This window comes from Amaranthus tricolor, chromosome 17, assembly GCF_026212465.1.
Source record: "Amaranthus tricolor cultivar Red isolate AtriRed21 chromosome 17, ASM2621246v1, whole genome shotgun sequence".
In the NCBI taxonomy this organism is placed as follows: Eukaryota; Viridiplantae; Streptophyta; class Magnoliopsida; order Caryophyllales; family Amaranthaceae; genus Amaranthus; species Amaranthus tricolor.
The window spans coordinates 18,145,273-18,159,629 of record NC_080063.1 but is presented as its reverse complement, the minus strand read 5'-3'; the positions used below and the strand labels follow the sequence as shown (position 1 = coordinate 18,159,629).

General features: G+C 33.1%; 1 protein-coding gene across 1 annotated transcript; it reads right to left on the bottom strand.

Annotated features, from left to right (window-relative positions):
- Positions 1-241: 241 nt before the first annotated feature.
- LOC130803554 (protein CHLOROPLAST IMPORT APPARATUS 2-like) lies at positions 242-5,157 on the bottom strand. Its single transcript, XM_057667721.1, has 3 exons — positions 2,820-5,157; positions 2,009-2,164; positions 242-493 (listed from the first exon to the last, which is right to left on the bottom strand). The coding sequence occupies exons 1-3, from the start codon at positions 3,882-3,884 to the stop codon at positions 443-445; spliced, it is 1,272 nt and encodes a 423-aa protein (XP_057523704.1). The 5' UTR covers positions 3,885-5,157; the 3' UTR covers positions 242-442.
- Positions 5,158-14,357: the final 9,200 nt, after the last annotated feature.

The following is a 14,357-nucleotide window of genomic DNA, read 5'->3' as shown; positions in this document are numbered from 1 at the left end:
TACAAAATACGCATAAATCTACCAGTTCAAATTACAGAATAACCGACAGACAGATCACAAAACAAATCAATCAATAATCCAATAACAATGTAAACAAAAACAAAAAAATAGGAAGAAAAACGTTGCAATTAGGAAGAAAAACGTTGCAATTACTCTCTGAGAACGAGAACAAACTAAACAAAAAACAAAAAATAGGAACAAACCAAAAGCAAATCCAATAACAAAAATTCAGAAGAAAATATTGAAAAAATCAGAAAGGGGGATAAACGTTTATCTTATTAATCAAGACTACAAAAATGAGGAATAATAACACTAAAACTCTTCCATCATCCCTTTCACCTAGCCCTGACTAAAGTTTAGTGTGTGAAATTTGAAGGAAAAAAAAATTTAATCTTACAAAAGTGTAATTTTCTATAAGATGAAAGCTAAGGAAGCAATTTTGCTACTTTATTTCTTCATTCTCTGTTGAATCAGGCCTTCTAACAAATCTCCCCTGCAACAAGACGTATTCTCTGTTAAATTCCAAGACGAAGCTTAGGTCACAAATGCTTAAATGATATTGCATTACCCCAATGTAATTAAGCAATAAGCAATCTTAAGTAAAGTTTGGAGGGTCATACGTCGGAGGTATGCTACCTTACCTTTGTTAAGAGGCTGTATGCAAGCTATCAAGTATCAACTAAACACAGTAGGATACAGATACGTACTCTAATGAAACTAAATACGCATGAATAACATGAAAAGATCGATCATTGGACTAAAATAAGAATTTAGAGTAAGAATCACAGAAGTTAGAGTTGCAATATCAATAACGAGAGGAAAAAGATGTTAACATGCTTGATAGGAGTCTAGCCATGTTTAACCTAGTAGTATAGAATGATAAATACAAATGACATTGATGCAATCTTCTTGCAAGTATTTGAAAGATCATATGGTACTGCTATTTTCTGACATGTAACTTCTCTGTAAACATACTATGTCCACAATAAGGAAACAACACTATTTGTTTCAAACATACATACTAAACAGAAGTCAAACAGCAATCATTACCCTCACGGCCTGTTTGGTATGTGGTATTAAACGGTGGTAATGGGAATGAAAAAACAGTGTAATTTTGATTGAAAAATCTCTTGACTACCTTGATAGCCATGGTTGTCCAACTTCAATCTTCTCATTTTCTTCATAAAATTTATTCCAATGCATAATTATTAAGAGATGTAATATTAGGTGGTAATAGAAATTTGAAAAAAAAAAAAAAAAAAACACACTTTTTTGTGATCAAAGTTTTATCCTCATGGGAATGACATAGAACTTTTGATGAGATTTTACACTATAAATCATTCCCATTACCACCATATAGTATCACTAACCAAACGGGCCGTCAATGCTATTAGATGGCTCCCACCTAGATGGGGTTTAAAAGTCGGATTTATGTAACCTTGTCTTTGAAAAAACATAGAAGGTTATTTCCGATTGACTTTTGCTAGCAAACATAAAATGCAACTTCACATATATATGAAATGCACATGATTTGACGAGTCATTTATATAATCTATTATAATCTAAAACCAAAGAACTATAATAAATGATTGTCTCTACCGAGAACGAACAACAGACAACTATCAATCAGCAAAAACAATGGCATACCACAGTCCAAGTGTACATATAAGTCAAACATATATATGAGCTCAGAAAACACTTCTATATCAAATGGATGAAAGTGAGCCCATGAAACAGATCCAATAGCTTTAAACAAAAATAATTTGACTCCAAACAATTAGGGAACAAGCATATTTCTCCATTTTGATTATCATTAATTACCCTCAAACCTAATCAAATAATGCACCAGAACAAATTCCAACTTGCGTAATTATCAAATCTGACATGACCTAGGTAAACAAGATCTAATTGACTTACAAAGCAAGCAAAACGTATTCCAATCCTTAAATTCAAAACAGATTGATGCATACAGGAGACTAGAAACAAATAAGCTGACAAAGTTTCATACCTTCATTCTTGGTCGTTGATCAGCATTAACCTTTCTGACTTGGTACCTAATCTTTTTCGAGAAGAAGCGTGTTCGCCTTTTCTCCTTGTATCGCTGAACACTTGCTTCTCTTAGGGCTCCAAACTCACCAAATAGATCTATTTGTGCCAATCTTGCCTGTCATTTCAAAAGTCAATCCTTTAATTCCATTTTTTGTTTGCTAATGATTCCATAATTAGTGAATCAATCAGTGAATAACAGTGACCCAAAAATAGCCTATAAAAAGCATGTATCATGAAACTTTCGTAAAACGCATGCAGCATGACACTTACAAAAAGAACCAATGCACATTCAGTTTTTGGAATTTGCAGTCTGAACAGATTAAATAATATTTAAATAATTATTTAGCACCACAGGAGCAGTCCTTGCGTGAGTAATATAATATAATACACAGATTCTTCCTTTTGACCCCATTAATTAATATTTAATCATTTTGGAACCAATGTAATTCCCAAAGAAGACAATCAAACTACAGAAATTACAAGTGGAGCTTCCCAATTCGGAAAATAAAGGTTAAAAACTGTGTAAACCAAACAGCAAAAATATAGTATCATTAGGTGCCAAACAACCACTTTGTTGGGTACATATCTCATCCCCTCAAATCCCATCTAAAAGGAAGCTACTTAGCATCAGAATAATGACATATTTTAGGGGCCAATTAATGTCAAAACTCATGTTCCCAATTCTTCCAAGTTACGTAGTTTCAGATATGAATAATTAAATCTAGAAGAGCCCAAAAGATGTATTAAAAGAAAATAATCTAAAAACATACCAAGGCATCACTTCCAGAAAACTCAGAGCCCAGAATGTCATCAGAGAAAGGCGAGCCCCGATCGGACCAGGCATTCAACACGTCATCATAATTTAGTTTTAAGAGCACCCCTAGGCCTGATTTAGAAGTGGAGGCTGAATCTTCCTTGCCTGATGCTGAACTAGACTTGGGATTTGAGGTTGAATATTCTTTGCTAGAGGATGAACTAGACTTGGAAATTAGCACTGAGTTTTCTTTCTTTAGGGTTATAGAGGGGACCTTGAGGTTTAATTTATCCAACTTTTTCTTCTTTTCAGCTGGCAAGCGCTTGTTGAATCTTGGAGAAATTTCACCAACATCAACAATAGGAAATCTCCACCAGTCTCCCTCATCAGTTTGTCTAAATGCCTTGGCCACTCCTCTCATCAATCCAAATCCATAATCAAATCTCCCACCTAAACCTAATCCTAACCCTACAGGATACCCATAACAATAACTAACAGGGCCAACAGCACCACCATTGGAGGAAGTAGTGGATTCCCCTTCTGAATGCACACTCAAATTCCCCATAATGCTATCTATAACACCCTCCTCAATATCCTCATCAAGCATAGATTCTGCATCAAAATCCTCATAATCATCACTTAGATTAGAGGAATTCGTTCGGCAACAGGTTTCATCTGTATCATTTGAGCATGGTTTTTCACACGCAGTTGAATCTATTTGAAAAACAGGCTTTTCAATTGGGAAAGGTAGAAGCAACTCAGAAGAGGTTTCTTCAAAGGAAAAGGAAGCATATTCATGGGGCTTGATGAATTTGCCAGGCTTACAAATATCCTTGGCAGAGAAGATGTTTGGATAGGCAGTGGAGAGCAGAGCAGCTGCCTCATTGTAGGTCTGATTTGGGCGTTTTCGAGGAGTTCGTGATTTTCGAGTTGAGATGGCAAGCAGAGAATTGCTCGATTCAGATATAGTTGAAGAAGGAGACGAAGAATGAGAGGTTCGAAGTGACGTTGAAGGAGATTTAATGATGTCAAGGTCAATTGTATAGGCTGTCCTTCCACCTCCGCTCAAACAGGAGCTCATTGTTGAAATATTCCCTGCCTAAAGCCCAATCTAAGAAGTCCCAATTGCAATAAAAACTCAAGGCTAATAGAGTGAAAAAGAAAAAGTTCTAATCCTCATGAGCTTTGGCAAGCTTAAGATAATCAAAGCTTCAAAAACTCTGGGAAGAAGGTCCAATCTGAAATTTAATATCCCTCGCACTCCACAGGAAAAATAATTCAAGCTATAGCAAAGGAATGGCATCGAAGGAAGAGCGAAACACAAGCTTTGATCTTTGCAGTTTGCACTAAACTAGGCAAAAGGCCAAAACCCTGAACCCTAAAAAGGCACTTACTAAGTAAAAGTTCAAAAGTTTGCTAAAATTTGGTTAAGCTAACAAAAGTAGAGCTCTATGCTAAACCTCTATAAACCCATCTGGATTAACCTCAAAAGGCAATTCCCAAAATGTGGATTGCAATGATTGGGTATGCAGAAATTTTTTTTCCTCCCTCCCTTTTATACTAATACAAGGAAATCTTAAGGTGATGGAGCACAAAGCTCAACCACAATCAAACAGTGAATGGGTTTTGCAGTGAAGAATCAGAAAATCAGCTTAATGAAAAAAAACCAGCTTAGAGTTTAAATGGGAAATTTAGCCCCACTGAGAAAAACGGGTAGGGGGGAATGGGGGATGAGAAAGTAGTGCGGTTGGGGGGAGAGGGAGAGAGAGAGTGTGTGTGTGTGTCTTGATGGGCGATTTATGTATAGAAGCAGGTCACGAGGGGGAATAGATGAGAGGTAATAATCGTTAAAGCTCTAAAGATAGCAAAAGCATAAAGAGAGACTCTCAGAAACAGAGGTAAGATGTGTTCTTATGAGTAATGAACTGATGGTTAAGAGAACAGAGCAAGGGACAACCTTTTCTTTCAGATGCTAACAATAGTAACTGGACCACTATTCTGTATCTCTCTCATCCCCTCCCAGCTCCCCCCTTCTTTTTCTCTCTGTCATCTTAACTCTCAATGCCAAAGTAAAATACTACTCTATCAATAATTAACCAATGGCATTGACTACAATGCCCCTGATTTTGAAGTAGAAGTACTTTCTAAATTCTCAATAGTACTATGTTACAATCAGAAATTCTTTTCCATTGCAGGAAAAAGCAAATGGCCCAATCAAATAGCAAAGAGTGTCACAAACATTATCAAAAATCTATTGACCAAGACAATCTTATCATCATTAACTATAAACAATTACAAACCTTATGTTTGAACTTTTAACTAGTTTTTTGGTTTCAAACTCCAAAACCGAATCCAAAAATAACCTTGTACAAATTTAAATTTGCATGCCTTTGCAATTTCAAAATTCAGCTTGCAATATGATTGTAGCCTTAGATGCAGCCAAAAAGAATGCATCAATTAATGAATTTTGGAAACATAGTAGATATTTTCTAAAAGAAAAAAAATCCAGATATTTATGCCAAAATAATATAAACTTAGATCTTTCTTGAGGAGCAAACAAAAATATGTATAGTAGTATGCAAGTACTCTTATTATGATATAAAGCTAATTTCTCAAGATCATGATCCTGAAACAATGTAATTAAATAATTACCCAAAATATTGCTAATTTCTATTCAAACATTTAGTAGTGTGATAATTGTACTGATTTCCAATTAAATGTGGAATATTGAAGAAACTATTCAGGACTTAGTAATGTGAGTACTATCTGTGATAATTCCTACCACTAATTAGCCTTTTGTTTTGTGTGTAAAATTAGGTATGGATTGACAACAAACCGCAAGGAACAAAAATATATATAACGGGTTTCAATCCCAAATCATACTTCATTAGATACGCCAAAGATCATTAACAAAATTTGCAAACTAATTAGTTTTCAGTTGTTACAAGCTATGTATACCTAAACTGGGAAAAAAACAAAATTACTCCGAGTGAATTTTGAATATTTATAAACGTGGCCATCATAAAGATAGCATAACACTAGCATAATGAAATTCTTAGCTCCCTAATAATTAGAACTTTTAGAAATAATGATTCCAAATACAACCAAAGTAAAGCCAATCATTAGCTAAGCTCAATCATATAGGTTTCTCACTTAATACAAACTAAAAGGTTCAATTCGACTCGTCAAAGTTCAAAGAACAGGGTAAATTCAACCATATTTAAACTTAAATTATTTAACTTTTGTTGTAAAAAATACTCATCTAGTCATCTTAGAGGTATTTTTGAAAAATTATCTCACAATGTACCAGTACTATCTAAAAAACTTCAATATTTGTGTTCAAGTAGTTCAAGATTATTACTCCACTTTCCTTCCTGGTAGTATAGAAGTATAGAATTGTTATAAAAGTTCTACTCTCTCTATCTTACCAAGTTTGTCTCGTTGGCATTTAGTGGAAAAACTTTTAAAAGTGGGTAAATTGGAATTTTATGGAGAAATGAGAGAAATGTGTGAATAAAACGAAAAAGCAAATTAGATGTGTAGCTGAAACTTGAACAAAGAGAGTGAATCATAACTAAAAGTTAAAATGAGACAAATTTAATAAAACGGACTAAATGAAGTACATAGTAAATTTTGTAGGATAGAGGTAGTACAATTTTAAAAAATATCAATGGCATATTATTATGCGCCTTATCAACCTATCCTAATCATGGGCAAGTATGGTGGCTTGATAAGATTTTCTCTGTTACTCAATTTGCTACTCAACGGATCTAAGTACTAGTAGGAGTAATCCTCAATCATTTATTGCCCATTTATATGGGAAGCTTTCTTATCCAATGACATGGCATACCACCATTGGGTGTACAGGATTTTTTCAGGCTGACCTGGAGGCTACTTTTATAGGTTGGTGGCACTTTCACGTGAGTAACTAGAAAGGAGAGAGAAAAAAGGACTTTATTTTTTTTTTTTTATTGTTGCTGCTTATAAAATTTCAATTACTCCGTGACTCTATATCTTTAATTTAGTTACACTTTGTCTTGGTTATTTTTTACTTATTAATTATAGAATAATTGCAGTAGTAGTAAAGATAAAAATTATGTAGTTTATGTTAATTGTTTAAATATATAAAATTGTTAGAAAAATATATAATCATTAAAATTGCACATGATCTTTAAAGAATTTGTCATTTTTACTCGCCTCTAGTTGTCGCTCGTAAAAGGCACTATGCGTGTGAAACTAATCCTACCTCAGTCTCTATAAAATTATACCACTATGTAAAAGATGTTTTGTTAATTTGTAGTTGAAGAATAAAGAACAAGTGAATTAAAGAAAATAACTGGTGAATTTATGTGATTAGAAGAGATAATGAAATTGTGAATGTTACTCAAAGACATAATAAATTTGTAAATATGATTAACATAGAAAATAAATTTGTGGATTTGATTAAATGAGAAATTTGAGGAGTATTCTTAAATAAAGAAAAACAAGGGCACCTTGAGCAGGACAAACAAATAGGTGCAAAATATTGGGAAGAGAGAGTAAATGATAAATAGGAAAAAGGAAAGTTGGGTTAGCAAAAAAAAAAAAGGTAAATGAAAAAGAAAACCAGATGTTATCAAGAGAGATAAATAATGGAGTACTCCTATCCAATTCTAGTTTCATTTAAATTTTGGAAAATTATTTACTCTTCTGCAATTAAATAAATCAATATTTACTCTTCTGCAAAAAAATAAACTGAACTATAACTTATTCTTAAATAAATCAACCTATTCAATATAAATGGTTAATCTAAATACGACTATTGTTTATTTCTAATTGTTTGGCTTACAAAGAAAGTTAAAATATTTTATAAATGTTTATTTCTAACATAGTATAAAGTTTGTGTATTTTTCTTAATTTATAGGTTGAATTATAGTAGTCAAATGAGATTTTTTTTGACTTGTCTAAATGAAAACTTAATTAATATTAATTTTATTCATTTCTAATTATATACGATTAAAGATCTTAAGAATTCAATATGCACAATTAAAAATATTGAAAATTGACTTGGTACTATGTATTGCCCAAAAATTTACCCTAGACCCAGTAGCAAAATGATTTGCGACTTACTGGAGTCTTATGTCCCATTGATGTGTGGCAGATAACCCTTTAACGTAGCACTAAAATGCACCTTCAGATTTCAGATTAGAATGTAGAAAAAGCCAAGTCTCTTGCTATACTACTTGCTATCGTGCTTACAGCGAAGCCAATAGCCATATTTATGCGGTTTAGTGTTAAGTGTAACATTTGCATGTAACAAAATTCCACCACTCTTACAACAGGATGATTCTGAATGATGGGGACAGAAGATAATCATAACCCCACCCTGTAACACTATCTTAGATATTAACCATTTGATATCACAAGATAACAAGGCTCCACGTTATAAATTCATAGTATTTTTTTAAAAGTTTTAGATAATTTTTTTTTTTTGAGATAATGTATTTAGAAACACGATTACGTGGAGGTAAACTCATATAAAATGATAAGACAGTAAATTAGGTCCACTTCAGAAAAATTAAAAATCCAAAGATAGATTGGTAGATTTTTCTAGCCAAGTCAAAACAATTTGAAATCCTAAGAAATGTATTTGGAAAAATACTCGTGAATGCAACAATTAGTTTGAACTTTAAACGATCGTCTACTGCTAAAAAAAAAAACAATTTTGTTTTAAGTAATATTTTGGAACAGAAGCCAACATCACCTATTCACCTTTCACAATGACAACTCCTTTAATTTACCTCAAGCAACCAGCAATTGCTAAGTAGATTATAATGCTAGATTATGGTAGAGATTACATAATAGCTATATTATAGTTGAGTTTGTTCTCTACAACTTAATTTCAGCTCCATTTAATTCTATTTTAATTCAGTTCAACTCAATACTCATCATATTACTCTCACATTTTATTATTTTTCGATTTAATTAAAATTTAGTTTAGTTCAACAATTTACAACCTTAAGGCCTTACTACATTTGAACTTATTATTATAGGTTGATAGTTACTACACAATTAGATATTTGATAATCACAACAATTTAGTCGAGATAGTTGGTTGAATTAGCTTTTTCCCCTAATCCAAAGGCTACTACAACAATTAGATGTTTGATGTTTTTTTCTCCTATGAGTTTGCCTGATATAATCTATTGCAATGAGAAATCTCATCACTCTCCTCACCATTAGTAACAAACTTATAAGCAAAAACTGGAAGAGAAGCTCGGATGCAAAGATTAGAGAATCATGATTTATTTAAGAGTAAATACATGGGAAAAATAATTTGCAAAACTTTCGAATTTTGTTATATAATCCATTATGGTTGATGAACTGCAGATTTACCTTTTAGTTTTAATACAACATAGAGTATAACATTTGAAGCTTATAAGAGATGGTTGAACCATCAAGAGATACAAATATACAATGCCTTTGGGGCCAGGAGACAAAGAAAGAGACAGACAGGTTTGGAGACAGGACAATTTTGCCAACGTAATTGAAGATTTAAAAAACTATTTGGTCAAGTACTCCTAATTTAGTGACGAGTATTCAAAGAAAACCACAAACATTTTTTAAAAAAGCAATTAAGGAAAACATGTAAAGCGCTGGGGCAAACCCATTAAAAAAAATAATCATTCAATCATGAGCTACTTCTCTAACCACCCCAATAAAAAACATAATCCAATATGAAAGAAAATGAAAAGCTGTGAACCAGATAACTGTGATCAATATACTGTTAAATCACCCAAAAATATTAGATAAGTTTCGAAATGCTTACCTCGACAGATAACAGCAAGCATTTAAATTCTTCCATTTCTTATGAGCTTATCGTAGTTTTGAGTAGTAGGACTTTTATAAAGGAGACAGTCCTCTTCCAAATTATCCTGATTCCCGAGGACAAAATGCAATATTATCTTTGACAAGCTTAACAATAAAAGTTTGAATAAGTCAGTTTCATAAGAAAACCATAATGATTCATGCATTAAACAGAAACCAAGTCATTTCAAAAAAAAAAAAAAAAAAAAAAAAAAAAAAAAAAAACAGAAACTAAGTCGAGCAAAAGTGTTAAAGAAATGATGCATATAAATCCTTGATTATGAATTGGTTGATAACAAAATGTTATATAAATATTACATTCTTGGTACATTTTTGGTATATATTCCAAGTTAAAAAGTATTACAGAAGATGATAAAAAAAAAAAAAAAAAAAAAAACATAAATGCAAAATTACACTATTTTTTCACTGCAAAGTTGAAAGTAAAGTTGCTGACACGAGTAAAAAAACTTGATCATAAGAAGCATCAATTTTACACAGTTTAAGCTTACTTAGCCGTCCATGCATTGTCAAAAAAGTATACAATTATGAAAACAACACTTCCTAAGGTCATGATCCTTCTCCCCTCTCTATCGGCTGATAACAAAGAGAGTTGATCATAGAAATTCCGGAACCCCTTTGAGGCCCCCTCTGAGGCTCTAAACCAGCAACACATGCAAACTTCTGTACCTTAAGTACTAATAACCAGACCAAATAGAAGCAGACTGTCCATTGAAAAGTCTGTATTCTACAAGATAAAAGTCTGCAGCAACCCACACCCACACCCACACCCACACCCACCTGTTTCTCTCAGCTATGCCCCACCTCAAGGAGAAGAGAGGTGGAGGAAGAAAGATGGGGGGAAAAAATGAGACTAAAATAAACCATACTACTCAAAAGTTAAAAGCCTTTATCGTTGTTCACTCCAGCAGTTGATCAAATGAATGAGAACAAACAGATCAATTAAACTAAAATAAAAGTGTTTTCTAGGTTACTTCAAAAATTTGAATGAAAGTAGAATCACAAGTCCTTTAACAAACAGATTGGGTCAAGAGAGGAAAAAATAACAAGGGATATTTCCTTCTTTAAAATAAAATATTATTTTAAGGTTGGTAAGATGAGGAAGGAAAATTAAGCTGTTTGGGTTTGTCCTGGAGTATTTGTTTAAATACGCAAGGATGAGAAAAGCTTTTGATCCTTGTTTGATGCTTTTACGTGCACACATAATTGTAAAACACAGGTCCTTCTGCCTTCCATCATTAGTAGTCAAAGTAGCATCCACAAGGTAGCGCAGACTGAGGTATAGAGGAATGATGAGAGATTATATACCTTGAAACAGCACTCAAATAATGTAGCTGCAATCACCATTACATGTTTGTTCAACAATACGACTACAATCAACAAAAAGTCCTACCTTGGCATTTATATAATATCAAATCTAAATGAAATTTGGCCTACTGCTTTCTGACCTTGCTTGAAAGTCCCAAACTCCTGATGTCTTATGTTTTTTTTTGGATATTTAACCCCCCCCCCCCCCCCCCCCCCCCCCACCCCTCCCTCTCTCTTTCCCTTAGCCAACATATTATTATCCATCAATAAAAAAAGGACCCTTTTTTCATCAATGAGAGCCCCTTAATGATGCTGGGGTATAATGCTCTTGTACAATATTTCTGTCCAAACACCATACATTGTTAGGTTTTCCTCCCAAAGGATCAACAATCCCTTTGTGGCTAGACTAAGGGACCCATGAGGCTTACCTACCTTAAAATGTTGGCTGAATATTCCGTCTTTGATAATCGTTTACCAACATGGTGATACGCAATTCTAAATTTTAGTAAGTAGCTAGCCAAGGAATCGAGCAGTTTCGTCTAGAAGAAATATGTAGAATTTAAGTTTATTACAGGGAATTCCCACTCAATTAGCATTCGGAAGAGATTGACTCCAAAGAGTAAACTTAGGATACACTTTCAAGTAGTAAGAACAGATAATGAAAGGAAAAAAAGGGAGACACAGGGACAACAATAAAAATCTAGAATAAAAAACAATAAACCTTCAGGTCAAATCATTGTCCAAAGAAAACATCAAAATTGTTGCCCTTTTTATCCGGACTTATTTGGATGTTTGAGATTTGGAAGAACATAAATGTTTTTATGCAAAGCTTTCCTAGAAACACTATAAAGTAATTATAGCTATTAGATTAATTGGTTAGAGAGTTAAGAATATATGTTTGTGTTATGGTAATAAAGAGACAGAATCATCTATTTTTGCATCAGCAATTTAGGTGTAATGCCCCACCATTAATTTTCATGCTCTTGCATAATAGATATGTTGCTATAGAGATTACCACAAATTTCCACCATGGAGTTCTAGTGAAGAAATGATATTGAAAACACAATCCAAGTCCTGAATTTTTGTGAGCTGGAGCAGTTTTCCTCTCATACTGTGGTGTTTTTTGTTGGGTTTAGAGTTGTTCAAAACATTTATCCGACCTTGTAAACTGAACCCGACTTTAACCAAACTTTAAAAATGGATTTATAATGATGTAAAAACCAATATGAAAACAAGAACCAATTTTGATCCGACCCGAAATATATAACTAGAAACCAATCCACTAAATGAACTCCTCTAGTTGCGTTTAAATTTATTATCTTTCCTCATTGACAAATGAAGAACAACCCTTGTATCGAACATTAAAAATTCAGTGGTTTTTTTTGCTATCCCATAAAAGGGGGGAAAGACATTTTACGAAGAGTATGATGAACAATAGAAAAGGCATATGAGAAAGGAATCTTGTAAAATTATTGGATAGACAAGAGTTAAGACATTTAAATAACCAACCATCATCATACTTACTTGATTCTTGAGATTAAACAAGCCTATTGTCCTTTAACTTGTAAAAGAAGCTATTTGACTATTGAAGGTTTAAAACCCCCTGCCCCTCATTAAATAGAGATTTTCCTAAACACTTTCACTACAATAATTAGAGGCCAATATAATCAGAAAGCTAAAACTGACTACCAAAAAGAAAAAGAACCAGAAAATTTATACTGAGCAACTTTCTCAGAGTAAAACAATGATCCATCCTATGCAGCAACCTTCTCTCTACCAAGAAGAAAGTTTAAACACTAAGACAAGAACTTGAAAGGGAAACTACTGAATAACTCCCTACTCCTAGGACTCAGGTTCTGTCACCAGTATGTGCATAGAAGAGAACTAGGCTATTCTGAATTTCAAATAAGATACAACTGTTGTAAACCATACAAGGCGTGTTTGAAAAACATAAACCATTAAATTCAGAAAAATATTATACTGGACTTGGACACAAGAAAGAACAGAACAACAGCTTGTGGAAGAACAAACATGTCCATGGTCAAAAATATTCAACAATATTGAACGGAATAATAAACAAAATTGATGAGTCAACAATGACAAATAAGAAAATCTCATTGCACGGTATAAAATAATAAATGTCAAAACATGTCTGTAAGTTGATGAGTCAACAATGGCATTTTCAAAAGCTAGCAACATTATGAATTCTTCTTAAATCAAGAAATCACATTATGTTTTCCTCTTTGATAGAAATGATGAATAAACAGCATCTTTTGCTTGGCCAAATTGTTCATTCATGACAAACTCTACTCAATATTAACAAAAATGGAAATTACTCTACCTTGCAGGTGTAACCATTTTTAAGAAAATCAGACATTTAATCCTCAAAAAGTGACTTAATCAAAGACAATATCAACAAAAAATGACTGGACTAGACAAAGGGACAATTTTAAAGGTATACATTTAAATACTCTCAGTTTAAAGAAAGACATCACCTCTTTATCAATGCTTAATGAGATTAGTTTTTAAACTCTAAAGTATGTCAACTGATGATTTTTTCTGCACATTTTACACTTGCCCAGTATACAAGAGTCAAGAATATTCTAACAACACCAATTCCAAAAATCCATGTATACACAGCCTGACAGCCATACCCATAGATAGCGAAAGCTATTGGAAGTTGTTATCTTCATATGTAACCATATGAAAATAAATGGCTCAAGGCAGAGGCTACATATTTGTATTTCTTGGAAACTAGATCAAATAATAGAAAAATTAAAAATATATAAGAATTACCAACTCACTTGTCTTCTTCTTCGCTATCCAACAAATAATCATTGTATGTTTGTCCCTACGATGTGCAAGGGAAAACCAAAATATTTAGTGGGAAATGTACATCCAGTGACACAGAACTCCATAATCTATAATATAAACTCCCCATAATATGGAAAATTGAGGTTAGCTTCAAACCCAAAGGTTTTGATGGACGACATATCAAGTCACCGTCACTAATCAAACACTACTGCTTCATTGTCCATTACCAGCATTGTTCAAATCCTAAAATATCTAAAATAAGGATATATCACACGATCTATTTGTCAAGCCAACTCTGGATCTACCCTGTCCTGAGTCGTATGGAATGGATAATGGTAAAAACCTCCAAAATCCCTTGCATTGTTGGAGACAAAAATAGGACATGTGTTTTGGTATTGGTGCTGTTTTTTCCTTCGTAATCACAAACAATAATGTAGGACGGAAACTTGTAAAGAGAAAATGTCATTGTCAATTATTTTTGCCTTAAGTTGTTATCATATACCAAATTTAGACGACTACAAAGTCGTATGCGATTCACAGCATCAATTTCTCTTGACCATGCCCCTCAT